This window comes from Centroberyx gerrardi, chromosome 1 (assembly GCF_048128805.1).
Source record: "Centroberyx gerrardi isolate f3 chromosome 1, fCenGer3.hap1.cur.20231027, whole genome shotgun sequence".
Lineage (NCBI taxonomy): Eukaryota > Metazoa > Chordata > Actinopteri > Beryciformes > Berycidae > Centroberyx > Centroberyx gerrardi.
This window is the reverse complement of record NC_135997.1, coordinates 6,695,614-6,716,811: the sequence shown is the minus strand read 5'-3', so window position 1 is coordinate 6,716,811 and position 21,198 is coordinate 6,695,614. Positions and strand designations below refer to the sequence as shown.

The window sequence follows — 21,198 nt, the reverse complement described above, 5'->3', positions numbered from 1 at the left end:
TTTCGCTTCCTGAAGGCTTTTGGGATTTGTAGTCACATTTGATTCTCAGTATGATATAAGCTTGCTTTACCACAAAAGTATATATATTTTTTTTTTTTTTCAAAAGCGCAATCTGGAAGAATGAAAAATGTGAAAGAGTTGTGGTTGGAATGAGGTTAGTGTTGAAAGGATCAAATTCCACAGTGAGAGCCTTATTGGCAAATTTTCATCACCCCTTTGATATCCAAATCCTTCCAATGTCCAAATCTTTACTTAGGACAATTCTCCTTTCAATGCTGTTTGGATATCACTTATTCTAAAGACTATCGCACCCATGGGACTGTCATATTGACCAAGTGGCATATAGACTTGGGTCTTTTTAAAAATGGGTAATGGTCAGCCTACCCTATAATATACTTTTTCATAGCATACAAGGGTTTAATCAACAGAGTGGCTTTTACTGTTTCTAAATTGCTCCTCATGACTTTGACAAAGCTCATCAAACCTTGCTATTCCATGCTGGGAGTCCAGATACCAGTGTGTTGCTCCTATGTTACAATTGCAACCACAATCAATAAGCTCCTGAGCTGCCTAGCTACTCATCAAAGACCAATTTCTCACAACAACCATATAAAATTGATATGGCTGCAAAGAAGTTTTGAGAAACTGGGATTTACTCAGTATACTTGTAGTAGCTTGATAGCTCGCAAGCTAATTGCTGATGGTAAGCTAAAGTTAACCCACGGCTAAGAGCTAATGCTAGCTCTTACAGTCCACTGGATTTACTCCACTGCTGTTGGGTGGGTTTACCTCCATCTGGTCTGCCACACCAAGCTAAAGTTGAGGATTGGACATTGTATTATTTTTAGTGTGACACACTGGGTGTATGTTGTTTTATTAAATAGAGTCTATTAATAATAAATTGTGGCCCAAGCAGGTGTAAATGCTAAAGCAGCAGACAAATAAATTGTAAGATGGAAAATGAATAGGAAAACACATTAGTAAATGGAGTAACAAAAACAAATATTTCAATGCCTTTATCAAAATCTATTGTTATTTATTTTTCAAATGTATAAATTCAGTAATTTAATATTAATTATCAATTTAATTTAAAATATTAATTACTCACTTTATAAAATCAATCAGTCACTACAGTATTTAGGTTGGTACACTAGAGGCTCTATACTTTTTACCAAAGATCAGTAATGCTTCTTTTAAGTGAATTTTCTGTCTAAATAATCCAAAAAATATGAGAGGTTAAGAATATTAAGTGGGTCATATTCGTACGGTCTCTTGTAAAAGCCTCTATCATTTAGCCTGAAACTGTAGGTAGCAGTTTATCGTTTTCTAAATATCACTTTACCTTCAGATTAAAAAGAAGAACAAGCTAACCCTAACCCCGTGAAACCGTGAAACACAACCACAAAAACTTCATTAAGAATTGATGTGAAGGTTGACTACAGGGACACAAAACATCTTGGGCTAGTCCTGCAAAAGCAATCACAGGTCTGTCAAACAAAGCCCTGTCATGCTTTGTCTTTCCCTCCCTCCGTCTTTCTCCCTCCTAAGCTTTCCACGAGGCGTGTTGATGTGCGTCTGGATCAGTGTGCTATGAGGGAGGCATGTGGGGGGAAGGGAGCGAAGGCTTGTACAACTAATTCAGCTCATGAAAGACTTATGCAGCAAGAGCAGCTGTCTTCCATTGTCAGCCTGCAAATTTCCAGCGCGCCTCATTTCGCCTCTCAATGCGTGAGTAGCAAGAGAGCCGGGGAGGGGACTACAGAGGGGAAACAAACAAAAAAATGAAGGGGGGAAAAAGAAAGCCAAATATCAAGACTTTCATTGCCCCAAGTCGATGTAGGCCTAGTTCTGTTTTTTCTATTTAAAACCATGGTGGGTGTGTGGTTGGACCATGGTCTAATAATAAACCATGAGTCTATTCAGACCCAGTGTGCAGTATGCAGAAGGGGGGGAAAAAAAGGACTGTGCTGTGGTAAGAGGGGAGAGAGAGGAGAGAGGGCATATGAGGGGTAAGGGGGGGGGGTAAAGAACTGCCTGAGATTAGGAAAGGAAGGGGGGAGGGGTGAACAGTGTTATGAATGGATAGAGTCTTTAACCCCCCAACACACTGAATAGTTTGTCACAGGCTGCTGCGGCTGTATGTGGAATGAGAGAGAGAGAGAAGCTGGCTGAAAGTTCTAGGATTCCTGAATCCTTGAGGCATGTGGTCTGATTAGCAGAACAAAACCCACACAGTGGGGAGGAGCAGACGTGGCTTTTCCCCCTCAACTGGAATTTTCTACCAGTGAGGGAAGAGGTGGCTCAGAGTTTCTACTGAATCGCCACGGTTGTAAAGAGTTTGCGGACTATGTATGAGGATTTCTCCGTAGTTTCCGAATGCTTTGTTGCTGCGTGTTCTCTATTGTGTTAGCCATCTGAAAAGATGTTTCTCCTCTTATTTCTTTGTTCATGCTAGGTCAACCCTTAAATTCAGACATTTTCTGGGGCATATATTTAAAAGCATTGTCATTATCAAAATCAGGTTGATCATAATACACTTGATGGTCAAATTTTGTTCAAGCAAGAAAAGTAGTGAAAGAGCTTAACCACTTGTGGAAGGTTTTTAGCCTAACAAAGAGGAAGTTAACATAACAGCAAGGCAGTGTTTGAGCAAGAATGATCTTAGATGGGATTACACTGGCCCCTTAATACTTTTCTAAAGGGGTTGTTTGTAGCCAGTTTGCTGTAGAGAGAAAAATGTATGGGAAATCGCCAAGGTTTCCTATTTTGAAGCTCCTAATGTTGGTTCCTGCTGTAAAATCTCCCTATTCCTTTGGCCCATGGCTTCCCATTAGTTCAAAATAAAGTACTTCTCTTGGTCAAACTAGAATTTTGCTGAAAATAAGTGACAATTCTTCGCTTAACTTGTTACCTTCCTCAGTTGTCTCATAGATGCTGCATCCAGAAGTGAGAGTGAATGCTATTTGCTTTTTTCCATATGGAATGGGATGAAAATGGAGGCTCCAAAAACTTTCTTAAAAGGATAAGAATTACCAAATTCCACTGAAATTTTCATTAAGCTCTTAATATCACTAACCCTAACCCAAACATAGACATGTTATACCTCATTTCAAATGTCGTCATTGCTGATTGAGAGTATGGTTAAGGATCACATATTGATCTGACTTGCATGTTGTACATGGCAGTGTAAAATAAAATAAAAACAAGTTTCTAAAATTGCTTAAAAAAATTAATAAAATAAAATTGCTTCTTTCATTTTGGGCTAATATGCAAAATCATTCCAAACATCTAAGCCAAAAGCTTGTTACTGCAATACATCTGGCCTAAAGGGGGCGGCATACTTACTGCGGAAACTAATTTTGGCAAGTTCGTACCTAGACAAAAAGACACTTTTGTATTATTGTGGACAAGCTTGCTGGCCGAACTACTCAAATTATTTGCACACTAACCCCCACTGCGCGATCGTCTGCAATTCGTCTGAAATATCACATGATTTGATGTGTTGCCTTGTGGAACTGCAAGCATACAAATTTGTATGCGCCGATGTTTTGGACTGTTTCTATTTAGAGCTAGTTCAAATTCATTCTAAGAATTCTAGAACATTCTAACTTCTTTTACTGTAATGAGGTTAGTGTCAGACCAAGAAATCCTTTAATACAGTTAAAACCATTCCTTAAAACAGTGGCAACAGGTCAGGGAGAAAGATGTAGTCCTAGGCCAAACAAGCATTATTTTGTTTCATATGATATACACCTAGCATGTGTGGTATCTTTTGCCTTCTGGCAGTTTTGATGAGCACAGATAGATTTGTCCAGCTCTGGGTCGGGACAACTAACTTAGGCCACATCCACACTAATACTAATAATCTCCGTCCACACGAGCATTTCAGAAATAATCTCCGTCCATACTAACACGCCTGAAAACGCATATCACATGACCATTCACGTACACTGGGCATGCGCGTGCTGATGTAAACAGGAAGCAGATTGTCTACTCTGCGGTTGGTTGCTTAGTTGCAGAAAATACTACGGAGGAAGAACAGCAATGGCGAAAAGTACGACCAGAGATTTCTTTGCTTGGACCGACGACGAGGTGGAACTGTTACTGAAAGTAACATTTAGTAACATAACGTCGTGACTGATAAGACCCAATCAGGAAGCGAACGTGGGTGTCTGCGTCATCGTTTTCAAAAGTCTCCGTTTCCGCCCGTCCAGACTAAAACGCAATCCCAGAGTTTTCCAACTAAAACGAGGTCTCCGTTTTAGGGGTCCGAAAACGCCGGAGTAGTGTGGACGCTAGGCGTAAACGTAGCAAAAGTTATGCGTTTTAAAACGAAAACGTATTAGTGTGGATGTGGCCTTAGGATATGAGGACCAACACCTAGGATTAATGATGCTTTTCATTCTGCTATGTTACAATACCATTCCAAGACACACTGATAATTTTAACAAGGAGAGAGTCTTTACTGAGAAAAAATTTATGCCCTAAGATATTTTGTGTCTCCCTGGTATATGAGATATTTATCTTCCTACAATCAGTCTTTTGTAAGTGTCAACTCCTATAGCACACAACTAGGCTCCTTGTCATTTTGCACTCAGTTAAACCCTTACAGTGGTAGACAAGATAACTAAACAAACACAGACAAAATGGCTAATCCATTTTCTTATCTGTCAGATGGTGTTGTTTGGAGGGAGGGGGGGAGGTTGTTGTAGTCTGACTGAAGAGGTTGTCTGGGCTTATCCCTCTTGTTACATTTTGCTGGATGTCAAAAGGCTATCTGCCAGGAATAGAGCAGCAGCCCACATTTCAGCATGAGAAATTGGAGAAGCAAGTTAGATCATGTGCGTGCCTCTCCACTGCTCTCCATGTCTGCTAAGAGCCAAACCGAGAGGTCAGCCTGGAGTGCAAAGCTTTTATATGGGCTTTTCTCTAATCCAGTGACTATCGTGCCCGTTTTCAACATAATTGAATATCATCTGGTTAGACACAAATAACTGCCTCTTTTATATGAAATGGAATTGCGCAATATAGAAGTCTCCTGCTTCCTTTTGTGAGAAGTATGTGTTTGTGGTTTTGTGTGTGTGTGTGCGCGTGCGTGCATGCTTCCAAGCTTGGAAGTACAGATCTGAGATGAAAGGATTTTCTTTCCCATTCTAATCCACACAGACAGCTAGGCCCTTGTGATTATTCCCGCCCCCTTCTCTCCACTCATCTCTTTGAATGCAGGGCCTTTCTAATTCACCCTAAAAAGGGTTTCAAAAGGGGATTATGCCACTGATAGAAATTAAAGGGAGAAACACGTCCGTCCTTTGGGACCAATGTCAAACATTCATGAGTGTATGGTTGCTCGCACCATGCACAATATAGGATTGTATTTGGAGCAGTTGTAACTGGTGCGCATTTTGCAGGGCTCATTTTTCACTATACTAAAATACACAAATTATTGATGTGATGGTATGGTGATGTTATTGGTGAAAGATTTTTGTATTTTGTATTAGTGGTTTATGCTTTTTCTTCCCCAAAGCTTTGTTCAACCATAAAGTACAGAATGCATCAACAAATTATATATATATATATATATATATATATATATATATATTTTTTTTTTTTTTTTTATTGAAATACTCGTGGAGTAGGCTATCTTTTTAAATGGACAAGTAATTATTTGGAGAAAAAATATTTTCCAGTTAATTTGAAGATTGTTTTAAATGACCATAAATCGTGGTGTCACGAGGGGATATATTCAAGGAATTAACAATAGAAATAATAACACAATGTATGGGTAAAAAAAGAAGAAGATAGGCCTATATAGCCACATTCAAGGCCTTCTGCCTTGTACCTCAAGGCTACGTTGTTTGCCTTGTGTTCACTTCTGCAGCAAGGTCCCCTCTCATGAGAGTAATACAGTAAAGGGTTTGTTGTTGAACATGTTGGAGAAAGAGAGTGTTTATGTGAGTGTGTGGGAATGAGGCAGAGCATCTTGTGGCTTACTGACCCGGGCCTCAGTCCAACGACTTGGAATAATGCCTCATCAGCACTGAATCACTAAATCCTCATCCAAATCAAATGCTCCCTGAAAAGAGTTCTTATTGGAGCATTAATGTACGAATGCCATTGGATTGTTCTTCTTTCCCTTCCTAGCTCAGGTTTTGCTGCCAAGCCCTTTCAAACTTGGTGACATGGAACCATTTGACTTTGGCATCAATGAGTCGGCCACTGTTTACATGGCATTTACATTTATACAGTTGGCAGAGGCTCTTTGAGCAGGGCCAGACTTGGCCCATGATGAGCTGAACACATTATATGGAGAATATGAAAAGGGTTATGACTAAGTTATGACTAAGAATGTCAGTAGCGCAACCATGTAAACCAGCTCTAGACGGTAAATTACCCGACCAAACAAAGTGCACACTGGTTGGGAAATAGGCTGTTTACTGCCAAGCAAAAGCCATTACAGGCACAGCCCAGCTCAATAGTAGGCTCCCCTCTAGCAGCGTGTAGTGTTTGTGTTTTCTGTGGAAAGCCAAAGATTTGATAAGCTACTTATAGATACTATTTCCAAAATGTTCTTATTCTTAAAATGTGGCATTGACACTGGACCTACTCATACATTTTCAGTGATATTTCCCTGTTTTTCTACGTCTTTGCACTGCAGATTATTAAGTCTTCTTGTTACCGCAGACCCTCATTCCAGACTTTTGATCTCTGTGTCTTGTAAATTGCTTTTATTTGCATGATTTACCACATTAAAAGCTTTGAACGCCATAAGTGATAAATGTAGCTTGTCTTCTGCAACACCTCTCCTCAAAAATTGGTCGTGTGCCAATGAGTTTTATAGTCTCCAGTGTATGAAGGTTTGATTTTTCTCATGCTGTTTCCGTTCCTCAGACAAGAGTACCACATGCATCAAAGTCACCCCTGCCAGAGTCGAGTTCTCTTATGAATGCTGATATGCTCAATGGAGACTGCATCAGAGTGTCCTTGAATACACCAGCCCTCCAATATCTGTTGTAGACAGAAAAAGGGTCCCCTGTCAAAACACTGTTCATCCCATCTTGCTGTGTTTTTCTCTCATCCCTGCACCTGACCCATTTGGTCAGCACTCTAGTCAGTTGGATTTTATTTACTGCAGTCATGGGTGTGACTGTGATGCGTTTAGAAGTGCCTCGTACAGCTGGAAAGACTTAAATATTCATAATCCTGTGAACGAATAAACAAAAAACATTCTGAAGGATATTATTCTTTATTAGGATCCCCATTAGCTGACACCTCAGTGACTGCCATTCTTCCTGGAGTCCACATTCACATTCATAACTATGGGGAATTTAGAGTCTCCAAACCACCTGACTTACATGTCTTTGGACTGTGGGAGGAAACCAGTGGCCCCGGACAAAACCCACGCAAACACGGGGATAACATGCAAACTCCACATAGAAAGGGTCGGGCATTGATCCCAAATTCTTGAGATTAAATGAGACGGCAGGGCTAACCATTGATGCCATCATGACACCCAGTTATTGCTTTTACCAAAGTTATCAATGCACATCTACAACATTCAAACAGTTTCTTCAACGTATCCCATACAAAACCAAGAGAAAGCTGTAATGTTTTTTATGTTTTTGTTAGTAACCAATATAATTGATCAAAAATCACCACCAGATGTACTTTGTGGGCTCAAATTACAATTGGAACACCTAGTTGACCAGATTACTTGGTCAGAACTACACATTGTATAAATACTTAATTTCATAATTTATAGGTTTTCAGATCTGCATTTGTGCAACTGTGCCATTATTCTGGCATGGAAATGCACATTAATCAAGTAGAAATGGGATTGTAGTCCGCCGGCGTGCTTTCCTGTTTTTGTTTTTCATTATAGTACTCTACTGGTGCACAGATGGGCTGAGGGGTTGATAGCTTGGCATGTAAGGAATGGACATAATTCCCTTTTAACTTGATATGCTGGACCAAGTTCCTGAATTATTGATCCATGTTGTTGTTGCTGTGGTGCGGTGACTTTGATCCTCCACCCAAAAAATATCAAAGACAATTACACAATTATGTACTGTTTTTTTCAATGATAATCAAATAATCCTTGCATTTGATCACTATCTCTATCAATACCATACCATTTCCAAATACCCCAAAAGGACTTCAAAGTTTTGCTGCAGTGGCTGGGGGAGAGGACGTGTGAGTGGATCAATAAAGGTGAAGTTAATATGGAAATGAGCTCCTCTTTATAGTGGAGGCTGGGGAGTTGTTTAGTCCTTGGCGTTATGCTGAGCTCGCACATTCAATTATGTTTCGTAAGTGGGGCCTCTCTCTCCATCTGGAAAACTAAATTATATTTAATCATATCCATTAGGTTTATGTATGCCTTTAAGAGTATGAGACAGCCTGCTGTTAAATCCATTCACTCAAGTCAAATGTCCTAATTATTATGGTATTTTCTTATTGTTAACAACAGGATATTACACTAGAGGTCCTGACAGTTTGGTTATTGCTGGATAATGGGACATGGAGTATACCTAGAAAAAAAATTAATGATGCAAAAATCCACCAGGCTTTGTTCACTGCAAATACAGCTGACCTTCATTCAAACCATATGACTCTCCATTATGATTTGGAGTTTTGTCCTCAAAGTAAGATCTTCTGAAGGTTAATGTCAAATCTGTTCTGGTATCTTGATAAAGAGACAATGGCTCAGACATCTTGCAGAATATCTTACTGTGTCCACTTGACTTTTGCAGACCGTATTCATATACCTCATTAATTTTTATAAAGTGTATTAGATCATATTCACACAATATTGTGTAATGATTAAGTTAAGTGCAGTACTTAATTGTTCCTTTTGAAAGTTGAGGTTAATACATTAAGTTGAATTATTTATTCATACTACATTATATGACTCAAATCTCCTTTCTTTATTTTGTCATAGGAATATTTATTTTATATGTTTGGGATAACTGTCTGCACCTAAAAACATCAGCATAAACAAGATTTCCATGGTCAGATGACATTTGAAGTAGAGCCTAGATAGCCAATGTATTTTAATGTTGATAAGAATTTGTCTTGAATTGTACCCCAAAAAATATTTGTTTTTTGATTCCTTAATTGATTAAATATTTTGCTGAAAAGCTGTCATTAAAAAGACTGCAAACAAACTGTTTGCAAATAAATCAATAGCAGCAGCTTAAAAGGCATTTATCTTTAACCAACAATACCTCATGCCAACCCCTTGGCTCTAAGACTGTCAGTTTGACAGTACTCCCCAATATAAATGGAGATGGAGGTATCATCTGTGCTTGTGGATAGCAGCTGCGGACAGGGAGGAGGGAGGAGGGGGACTACAATGGCTGCACTGACTGTTTATTTTTATCAGGGCATTAGCAGATTAGGCACTCAAACTAACAAGGTCATCAAACTCTGATGGCTGAGAGCAGCAGACCTCTGCTAAGCGGCTGGCAGAGAGCGAGATTTTGTGTGTTTTAGTGGCTTTCACTTCTCTCTTGCTCCCTCAACATCATCGCATGCTGACTTATTAGTGCTTTTAATGATCCGAAGGGCACAGACGTAATTTGTTTAGAGATGCCCTACCGGCGGCTGTGCGATGGCTCACTATATTGTGCTGACGTGTCACCACATGTCCTTTGATTAAGCAACCATCTTAGGGACATTTGAGGGCTGCATCTGCTTTTGTCGTCAAGCCAAAGTGCATCTACTGAGTGGCCCGGAAAAAAAAATATAGTTGACAGTTTAGAACAGCTTTTAGATTGACAAGGTACATGCTGTGTAGTACATATCATTCCCAGGTCAGCCTGTTTCTGAGTGCTCTTTACTCTGGGCAGGGCTTCTCATATAACCCCTTGGATCATACTCAAGTCATTTCCAAATTATCATTATCAAACCAAGTCATAGCACTACTGTGTGGAACAGAAACTAAAAGCTGGTATGATTTTACCCTGCTACCATTTTCTGGTAATCTATCTTTCCGATATCTTTCCCTCTCACCAATGAGAGTGTTGGTGCTAGCTACGGTGATCATTGCCCTAAGGTGTATTAACGTGTAAGTGTCTATAGGGCTTTGAGGCTGGAGTCCAGGAACTACTGGCACACAGTAATAGTGCACATCACCCTCCATTAAGCTAGACATGGTTCAATAGGGGCTCTGTGAGACAGCCAACAGTAGAGGTCGATCAGAGTAGCAAGCCCTAGTTAAAGTAGCAGCGTGAGCGAACAGGGCAGCGGGTGCAGCCCAAGCACTATCCTATCTGCAGACGAGAGAGCAGTGCACTCCTGCCCATACACACACATTCACACTCTGTTGGTCACAGCCTTACTACCCCCCCAACACACACACACACACACACACATGAACGATCATCTGCTTATCTGTCTGCCCTGCTAAAGACCTCAATTGCATTTTTTTATTTGACAATCCTAACAGTTTTCTGTGGGGTAATCCATGGATTCCTAAAGGTTATCTACTGGCTGTTATTTTTTAGTCAATTCTTTTCCATGAAATACAGGCGTATGTAACATTTTACGAGTATATAATTATTTACAGTTCACCATACTGTTAAATTCATCTTAATTTATGATCTTATACTATAATGGATTTTGGATGCAGCACAAGTATTCACTATGTGGCAGCTACATGGGAAGTTACTATGCTATGTCACACTAAGTATAGTATTCAGTGTTGCACAATGTCATGGATCTTGGCTTAGTATTCAGACAACCAAGTACACTTGTGACACTTCATGTAGTCTGAGTGACTTAACACAATACAATCTGTAATTTGACTCTAGGCCTACTTCTAATAAAGAAAATGTGTTCATTGATGTGTGGCTTAGGATTGTCTGTCTAGTGCTTGAAGAAGGCACCACCCATAGAAGAGCCTCAACACAAGGGAAACAGACTAACAGAGAACATCTATAAATAGTTTGAGGTTAGGGGCTCTGGGGAAATCTCACAGCCTGAATAACAACTTGTTTTCCTTGTGTAATCTGTGGGGCTAGTAAAACGTCGTTAGTGACTAAGCTGGTAGTGGTTCTAGATCCTATGTCTAGAAGTGTGTACCTTGTGTTTTTGTTGGACTGAATTTAGGAAGCTAGGTAACTAGGGATTGTCCAGCCTAAGAGAATTTTTGTTGAAGGCTCTCAACAAAATGGTGAAGAGGAAATGTTGAGCACACTACAAAGGGCACTAGCTTTCCATGTAGCCTGATCTCACAAGCTCTTGTTTGGTGAAAGCCACAGACTTGTAACAACTCAAAGAGTGAATCATTGGTATTTGGGTGGGAATCTAGGTGGCTGAGCTGTTGATGGCAGCCTCTCAGTTTGTTGTCAGGTTTCCCTTTGCTGTGAGATAAGATTTATGACTATGGAGAGGGCTGGCGAGAGAGAAATCCTTGGAGGCTCAGCTCAGCTTATCTGGATTTCTGCTCCCAGCGCAGCCTTTCTCCCTGGCAGACGCAAGTGGGTGACCTTGACAAGAATGTGGCTTATTATTGTAATAGATACCGTTGTTGTCAACTGACCTATGGTCAGAGTGGGCGGCTGAGCAAGGGGGCACAGGGGAGGGAATCACCAATAGAATCACCAATAGAATCAACATTTAGATAGAATTTTATTCAAACTAGTCCGAAGTGGATGAAATTTCAACAGCATCTAGCATGTTTGGAATGTTAATAGAAATGCTCTTGGTAATGAAACATTTTACTCGATTGTGTTATCTTATGTTGCGAACAGTAACCAGCTACTAACAATTAAACTGCACCACAGACAATCTTTTGAACCAACCAGGCAAAGAGAATTCTTCTGTTCCTGCTCATAGAGTGCGGAGAAAAAATGTTTGCAGGCAGTTCCTAGTACAGGCATTCACCGTGTTTATACACAGTGCAACATAAGGGTTGTTTGGGTTGCCTGTTTCTATGTGGAGAGCTTTCAGCCCTCATGATATCCAGCAGCCTACCCCAGTGCTCTTCTAACCCATCCCCCACCCTGTCATCTAACAAACAATACCAGGCGTAGGCCCAAGGCAGCCGGCTGCGCCAGGGAGAGGAAGGGGAGGAATTAGGGGGCCAAGGTCAAGCTGAATCAAACTAAGACAAGAGAAAAGTGTACCGAACCACCTGCAGGGTGTAAGCCAGCCAACCAGCCAGCCAGCTAGCCAGCCAAATCTCTTGAGCTAAGGAGGTACAGATGATCTCAACCTTTCTGAATTGGAGTTTAAGAAATTTAAATAAGCTTTTTCTTTCTCATCTGTTGCCAGAAATGTGATCTATTATAGAGAGGAGCTTGGCCGCATCAGGGAATCATTTGGTCTCGTTTTCTCATCTGCTGGTTAGCCTAACTTGGTGTTTAGTGTCCATGTTTGAGAGCTTGGCTTGGGGTAAAAATGAACCCTTTCCAATTTTCCAACTGACTAGCTTTTTAACATTCTTGATTTAGTCTGAGAAAGCACGCATTCCTGGGAATTTTCCATAAACATTTGAAGACAATTCTCATGCCATCCGGTGTGTAGCTATTCATAGAGGTAAAGGACTGGGCCTTGCGGGTCTTGCATGTGATATAGCCTTCACTCATTTTAGGCTATATCAAGGCTATAGTCCCACTTTTGCTGTACTTAATAGATTTACTCTTTTTGGACGCATAAGCCAGGTCCTTATCTTTGTTGCCTTCAGATATTTTCAGCCTCCCCTCTTTCCAAATTGTCCGTTATGGCCACATTATGTAAAAAATGTGTTTCATCCAAAGATTAACCAATGCCACTGACAGTAAGACCAAACTGTAATTATGGGGGCTAAGCTGAATATTATTTTGACATTAGTCAAATCAAAGCTGCCAGTGGTTTCAGAATAGAAGTAGTCTTGATGTAGGTACTTGAGAAATCACTTATCATTCATCCTGGCAAATTTCCCCATGTAATTCTATGAGACAATTTGCCAATAGGAACTCTCCTAACTCTACACCATCAAGGAAGGTACTGTGATGGAGACAGGTTTTCCTCAATTGATTGCTTAAATTGTGGTAATGTAACCAAACACTGAGCCACCACTGAGCATATTGTGGCTCAGATTGTCCATCGGGATGCATCATAGGAGCTTGGTGCAAATCCTGGCAAATATTTGTCATTGATGCAATTTAGTCCAAATGAAATAATGGTGTATATTTTTTTCACACTAGATTTGTGTATTATTTGAATCTTATACTTTAACATAAATGAACAGTTTGTGTGGAGTTCAGTCAAAATCCATCATAAATGCATGTGCTTAGTTTGTTCTGTCACAAAAAATGAAGGGGTGCACAGACATTTGCGTATGACTGTTCATTTTAAAATCAGCCAAATCCATTGTTAACTTTCTGAGATATCTTGCTAACAAACAGACAAACATGCAGGGATTAAACCAAAACCTCCCTCCAATTTTGTTGGCGGTGGTAACAGTGTTTTAAAATGATAAATAACCCCCTTTTGGATGAGGTTCATTCGTAGTGCTGCTACTGCTGCTGCTGTTTATGTTGTCTACTTTTGTCAGTGAGCTAAAGAGATAAATAGCTGCCTGCCTGTCTGTCTGTCGCCTCAGTTTTGAGCGTTGGCGCCATGGCAACAGCGCAGAGTTCCCATAGGCGGGCTGAGGTAGTGATGAGCCCAGCGACACATAACCCAACCCCCCTCTAGTGGCCTATTTCTTTTAAGGTAAAGTGTGTTACTGTTAGTGTCACTTGGCAGCAATTAAATTGGCTGAATCGCATTCAGTTAGTACCTCCTTAAATGTCTATTCACGTCTTAGCAAATCTCACTCGCCTGATGGGCTTGTGATCTCTGTATCTGACTCACCAGAGATGAAAAATACTCACTGCTGGTGAGTGGGCGAGTATTATTTCCAGCCCTGGCTAGTTTTTACTTTAGCCATTTGATTGAAGTGTTGCAAGGAGAGGACATTTTCAGTGTGTGTGACTTTCTTTTACTGGGCAAATTAGGCCACTGCTTCATAAGTGAGCAAATTGGTAAGCTCCACTTATCTTGGCTCAGTCCTCTACCCTGCGGTCCCTTGTGCCTTCTGTCTTTTTATATCACTTTTACTTCCTTTCATGTCACTGGTAGCTCTAGGAGCAGTCTCTTCACTAATGTACCTGTTGTCCTTTCATCACTGAGTGCAGATGTCTCCACAGGTAAAGCCTCTCTGCTCTCTGAAGAAGGTTCTTTTCCCTTTGACAAAGCTTTGCTTACTTTTAGCTTCACTATCTTTCAATCAAAGGCTTTGGTAAAAAAATAGTGGCGCTCATTTCCACTATAGCTATGCTGTGTTGAGAAAAAAAAAAAAGATATTCAATTTGATTTCTGCCCAAATTTAGAGCAAATGTGAAAGAATTAGGCCTACTTGTCTTAGTAACAGTTGAGCAGTAATGCACAGCTGTTGCTAAGGGCTGTGAGATGAAAGGGTACTCGGTGCTGCATACGATACTGTTGCCTTTCCAGACGTTTTTCATGTTTATATCTCAGCTTTCACTGTTCTGTTTCCAATCTTCAAGGGTTTGTTGCATCATAAAGTATGAGCTGTAATGAAAAGTGTCAAAACCAAGGCTTCTGTGCTAGGATGACTCTTATCATCAGTGTTTCTTGGAGACATTTAAAAATTTCATATAGCCTGAAGGCTAAGGCCCGTAGCCTTTAAGGTGAATTGCAAAATGCGTTTTATATTGAATTTAACTCTATTCTAAGTCTTCTGGTATGTGTTGTTTCTTTTGAAAAATCATGTCATTTATATTCCTGGCATAGGCCTGTAATGCTAAGGAATCATATGGCTGACAGCTTCTTCGTCAGACATTAACTGTGTAGAATGAGATCCTGGCTTACTGGTTACAACTCCAAAGAGATTCTAGGTCATGGGTGACTGACTTCATCACTGCTTAGTTTCCTCTCTATATTATTTATGTGTGGTTATGCTTTCCTGAAAGCATACAATTAGCAGCTAAAACCGAAGAGTTGCCTAGAAACTGAGAGTGCCTTTTGCCAGCTGGCGGTCTACAATAGCTGTCAGGTTGTTCCTATTCGTGTTTTCTCATTTCAGTTTCTGTGATTACTGTGAGCTTCAAAGAGAGCGGCAGTGTGGTTTTGGTAAAAGAATAGAGTTAGACAGACGTGCTGTGATTGGAAAAAAATGGGGTAGACTATCACAATTTGAAAGTGACTGTTTTGTGTGATTAGATTGAATGCTAAATCTAGTCATTTTATGGCTTTTCCGTCCCCTGGTTGCTGTGAGCATTTTACTAATCAATAAATTAGATGAGGCTTTTAGCTCTGTGCCTGTGTGTCCCTTTTCAGTCTTTGGCTTAATGCTAATAATCTTGTGACTTCAATGCCCTCAAATATAGCTCACTTAAAAAAGCCAGCCCAATGGCATGATTGTATGCTGATAATCAAACTTGTCTTTGCATTGTGATTGTCTGGACTAGTTTGAATACAAATACTGCTGTTTAAAATCCATTATTTGTATTCAACAATACAGTGCAGATTACAAGTCCCCACATTGTTAGTATGACAGCCAAATAAAAGGGCTTGAGTCCCCCTCTCTAATATTTCTGAACTGGATGTCAGTGGTGCTGAAAGAGGCACCAAGCGAAGCCAGGAAGAAGTGTAATCTCCACTGGCCTTAGACCCCAGCAGCTCACCAAAGATGTTCACATGGTTTGTCCCTGGAGTCAAGAAGAATTACATAACATAATTGAAGTAGGAACATGGAGCTCAGCTAACTTATAGCACTTTGGGAGGAATTCCTTTCCACTTAATCATGCCCTCTTGTCTCAGAGAGAATTACCCTTTTTCCTTTCAAGACAGATGGTGTTTTCTTTCTTCGGTGTTGAAGACGGTGTTGAATTCCCCACGCCTCACCCAGACTGAAAGTGTATACAGGGGACTGCTTAATGGTTAAACAACCTCACAGCAACTGGGGTCAATCCACATAAGTTAGAGGGTCCATATTAGAGGTTCAGAGGTTCAGCTAAAGGGAACATAAATTCTAATAAGCAACTCCATACTTTTTTCCATATTCAACTGTGTTTTCAATATAGAGTGCATGTTTTCTTTGCAGGACCAAAAGAAATGGTGTGGAAAAAAATACAGTAAAACCTTTCAATTATAAAATGCTCATTTGAGTTTCCTTGTCCTCAATGTTGTTAAAATAAATTACTGCATAATAATAGTGAAACCAAGATTTTTTTTCTGTACCATCGAAACCTCATACTATTGCATCCCTAGACATCACCAAAGCGCCCATAACCACAGTAAAGTATGCCTTCTCTCGCATTTCGGCTTTTATACAACGGTGGCTAAAGCGTGTGTACTCTGAAAAGTTTTCTTCAAAACAGCATACATAAGGATTACAGTTACAAGAAAATAAGATTGCTAACTAGCCCCCAGGTTACCTCAGGAGTTATCACAGCAACCAATTCCATTTGTGATAAAGCACGATGAGCCATGTGCAAATATAACCTATTTAAAAGAATTGAAATCTGTTTTATGAGGCTATTATGCTAGGTTCAGTGATGCTCCTTGAGTTGTTTGCGCTTAGTTAATGTTGCGTTTGAAATGGGTCTTTACATGAAGTACTACTCACCTAACCTATTTGAATGGTTGCTAGTCTTTAACTTGATGCTTTGGTTACTTAGCCTTTTTAAAAAAAAAACAGGATTTTCAATCCAGTCTTTGAATGTTTTTAAGGGGTTAAGTGTAACCAGTCTAAGGATTTCCTCTAAATTTATCTGTCTAATGACCTGTGGTAGCAACCATCAGCCTTATGGCCCCCTGGGAGTTGCTTTATTTTCATTATTTCCTCTCCTCTATACTTTTGATGCATTATTTACAGGCTTACTAAGTAGAGTTGTTTTCCTTTCAGATGTCATGGGAAATGGAGCCCATGAACTCCCACCCTGGAACAAATGAAAGTGCAAAACAAATCATTCAGGCTACTGTTTGTGACATCTACAGTCACTTTTTTTTGACTTTTAGAATATGTTATCAAAACTAATTTCACAGTATTATATTGGGAGAATAAATTCCTCACCTAGCAATTTAAAGTGAGAGCCTTTTCCAACATTTTCGAGGTTCTGTGTCAAGGTTAAGCCAACAGCATTTGCATTGCTGACTCTAGTCTGGGTATGCAATGAAGGACTTGAGGCATAATTTGGTCAAGTGTATTATAGCCCCGCACCCCCACACAAATACAGCCAAGACAGGTGTCTCAGTATGACACTACAGTGTAATCCCCTCGTAATCCTTGCCCAAGCCCTGTGCTCAGTTTCTTAATCCCAACTCTAATAAACAAGTTAAAGCCGAGGTTAATGTGTCCAGTAAAAAGTGCAGCATGCGTCCCTCTGCCAGAGGGAAGTTATTGTGTGATCACTGGAAATCCAGGCGCAGAGTTCCCTCTCTGTCAGCACAGTGAGTTATGCTCGACATCAGTCCAAGATTCATAGAATTTTTGTCAGCCAGTTAAACATCATTCTCGCCAATGTGGCTTTCTCTAGGAGTTGGCATGGGGTTTCACTTAAGAGAAGGTTTGCGTGACACTCGAGCATTGTGGTTTTGGGGGAGATTTAGAAATACGTCTGTAAATCTTGCAAGGAGGGAAGGAATCATGGAATTTGGCATTGGCTGGAGTGTTGGGTAGAGCCTTGAGTAATCTGACAAGTTGTGTAGTTCTGTCGCATGTGGTTTTTCGAAACCCCGGAAGGGACTTCAGGAATTTCACTGTGTGTGTTTACATTTGGCCACCATAGAGTGAAAGTCCTTTTGTTTGCTCCACCATTGATAGAACTTAGAAATCGAGAACCATAGTCCATGTACATTGTAAATTGCTCCCATTGTTGTTTCTCTGATTCAATATCCTAAACATATGTTGTGACTGCTTTGTAACATTACATGGTAAATGGTTTTGTTGATTGTGCAGAGTTGCAAACATTAGACTGACCTATCACTCTTGTTTGTAAAAATCAAAAGACCAATGCAGAAAGAAAGGGATCTTTTTAGCTTGCACAGTAACAGAGGATTTAAGTTGAAAAATGAGTCAAAGCTCAGCCAGGCAAGGTTGTACTCAATTTGAGAATGGTAAGCTGGGGCTCTGCAATTTATCAAGATCATTTTGCTTCATAGCAATTTGCCTATTAACCTCAGAATATAGGATGGAGCTGTGCTGGGACCAGGCAGGTCTCAATGGAGACTTGGGGTGAAGAAAAGGCCTCTGCTATTGAGGGTACAGTGGGAAGTCAGGGGAATCCTTGAACTCAGTTCTTCCTTGATACTTAACCTGTCCTGTTTTTAAGACATCATGTCATCATTAGCCTCCCATGGATTTAAATTAGAGTTTAAAATTCATCACCTTGTTATCACAAAGCTTGTTAATTCTTTTAATCAAAGATCATTTCCAGGCCATAATTATTTCACCTAACTTGGCATCGAAATTGTGTGGTCAGGAATATAAGCAAACCCAGATATAGTCAGTTTAAGAGTTTCAAATAGATCCATGCCTAAAACGTCTACACAGACTGTTTAGGTTACAGGAGTCGAGTAAAAGGAGGCTTTGCATGGTCCTGTTTGCGCCTCGCACCATTTGCTGTCACTTTGAAGGAGGGTTCGTTGTGTGGTCTTGTCTGTGGCCCTCTGTGTCTCCATAAGGCCCAGGAACAGAGCATGTTGACAGCTTGGGTGATTACCTGTCCTGTCCCATTCACTCAGCTGGCCTGCAGCTTGGCCACATCATGCATCAGAAACTGACACAGAGTGATTACGATGTCGTTAGGCCTGGCTCACTGCAGCTCCCTGCCACATTAATTTGTTCTTCCTGAGAGGACCAGGAGAAATGGGCTATTCAAGCACATTTCAGTAAACCATGAAATGTGCAGATTCTGTGATGATAAGTCTTGAACTAACATTGATTTCATGAAGGACTAATGTTTGGTCTTGAGAGCATTATTTTCATCATGCAGTGATGGATTTGAAATGCATGTAGTCATACCAGCATAATTCATGTCTGATCAGTAGTTTCAGTTTCCCACATCATGCTCACTGTTTTGAACAGTGAGTAGATTAGAACATTTATTCACAGGGCGTATAGGTCTATAAGCCTATGTGTCAATTGTTATTTATTCTAAGTCTAATTGGATCCAGCATTGGCAACATATTTCCAAGCACTGAGTGGTTTATGCCCAATTAATAAATGTGCGGTGTTTGGCTGCAGCGTGGGATTCCTCCTGCAGTTCAGTGCTAATGATTTGGAGCACTTTAATGTTGACTGCCTTGAATAATGAGCACTAAGCCTGGTGTCACTGTGGCCCTTAAATCACAATCAGTCTCCCTCTCTCTCTTTTCCTCCCACACACTCTCTACCTCCAGTTCTCTCTTGCGCTTCCCCTAGTTTGCTCTCACCGTCTCCCTCCCTTCCTGTCCTTCTCATTCGTTTTCCACATAGGCCCGCTGTCTCTTCATTGCTGTCACAGTGCGTCAGAACAGGTGGAATCAATTACTGACCCTCAGCAGCCTGCTCCCTCACCACAACTAGCTCCTTAATTGAGGGAATTAATGAGTGATCAGTCCATGAGATGATTTGGTGTCAGAGATCTCAGCCTGTGCGAGAGGGAGGAAAGCTGGGGGAGGGATTGTTTGAGTAACACCGCAGAATTCATTCTTTCCTTGCCTGAGAGGCAGTTAAAGCAGCTCACTATCTCCCTCCCTGCCTTCCCTCACTGCTAATCAGGTCTTAGTGCCAGCTTGAGGAATGAGACAAAGCCCACATGACTGCACCAACTACTGTATCACCCTTTCACTGATCAAGGCATCGGTTTACTTTTAAGGGCCACCGGCATTCCAGGATGTCTCCCATGCGCTGAGCACTTTGTTCACTTCCCCTCGTTGTGGCATCCGTTCCCTGTATCTAACATCTGCTCTGTGCATGTTTATATAGTGGTTTTCAAGTGTCTCATGTCTTTCTCTCTCAACCCCCACTTCTCTCTCACAGATGGAATCTCCTGTCTCAACGCCAGCCCCTCCCCCCCTCCACCTCCTGGCCGCGGTGGGCAACAGCGAGATTGCCTCACCGTGCGAGCAGATAATGGTGCGTACGCGCTCGGTGGCGGTGAACACGTCCGACGTGGCCCTGGCCACCGAACCGGAGTGCTTGGGGCCCTGCGAGCCTGGTACCAGTGTCAATCTAGAAGGCATCGTGTGGCAGGAAACTGAAGACGGTAAGTGAAGTGGTTTAAGTTTGCACTTCTTAGTGAGTCTCCTATAGATGAAACGAATGTGTCTGCTCCTGGATTTGAGTTTAAATGAAAGCATATGAAAGCTTTATGAACATACGGGATACTTCTTTTTCTTTTTGTTTATACAGTCAGAGTGTAGTTGATTTAAGACATCCAAAAGGTCTTGGTTTTTTAATGTCTATCAATAAGGCTCACGCCATATAATAAATGGAGATCTCTCTGTTGTTTCTCTACAAATTTTTCCTGTTAAAATGAAATTGGATATGCCCTCACTGCCTCAGGAATTGGTGGTGGTACTAATGCTTGTTTTTACACAGCATGCACCCAGCATAATATTGCCAACAAGAATAGTAGTTGGCAGGCAGTTCTTAGGTGGCCTTGATTTGTTTTTCGCTCAGGCGTACACAGGCGGGAGTTTGTTGCACAGAGATATCTGCTCTCAACAACAACATGCCTCACAACACACAAAGCACTTCTTTTCAACCCTGCCAGTTGGGAATAACGTTGGCTCCTCTCCCACAGTGCAGTCCGAGTGAAACGTTAGACGCTGTCAGTATTCCTCCCTTTGATCGAAAACGCATTTAGCGTATTTAATTTAAAGATGTATCACTAGCACTATCAGGTTTTGCTGGGTCTGAATAACTGCCCTCATTTTCTGTCGTGCATGTGAAATAATGCAAACACCTAATCTTCAAAGCAGCTCGTGCTCAATCGCTCGGCAGGCATGCTGAGTACAAATTCGCCCACACATCCACAGTGCAGCTTGTTGGTCCACTTGGAGGAACAGAATAGAAAAGGTCCCTACCCCATCAGCATTCCCAAAGCACAGTCCCTGCTATTGAGTGTTCCCCCCCAACCCCCACCCCCTTTTTTTGATTTTTGCTCCAACCCTGGGCTGTGTCTGATTCAACCCTGTCCTCCTCTCTATTGCGGCTCT

General features: G+C 41.0%; 1 protein-coding gene across 5 annotated transcripts in view; it reads left to right on the top strand.

The window, feature by feature from the left end:
* Positions 1-21,198, top strand: part of znf609b (zinc finger protein 609b) — a 67,875-nt gene that overhangs the window by 28,036 nt on the left and 18,641 nt on the right. For all 5 annotated transcript variants that reach the window (XM_078283291.1, XM_071922467.2, XM_071922466.2 and 2 more), the window contains one exon: positions 20,018-20,243. In XM_078283291.1, coding sequence (XP_078139417.1) covers positions 20,018-20,243 — 226 coding nt within the window. The remainder of the gene's footprint in view (positions 1-20,017; positions 20,244-21,198) is intronic.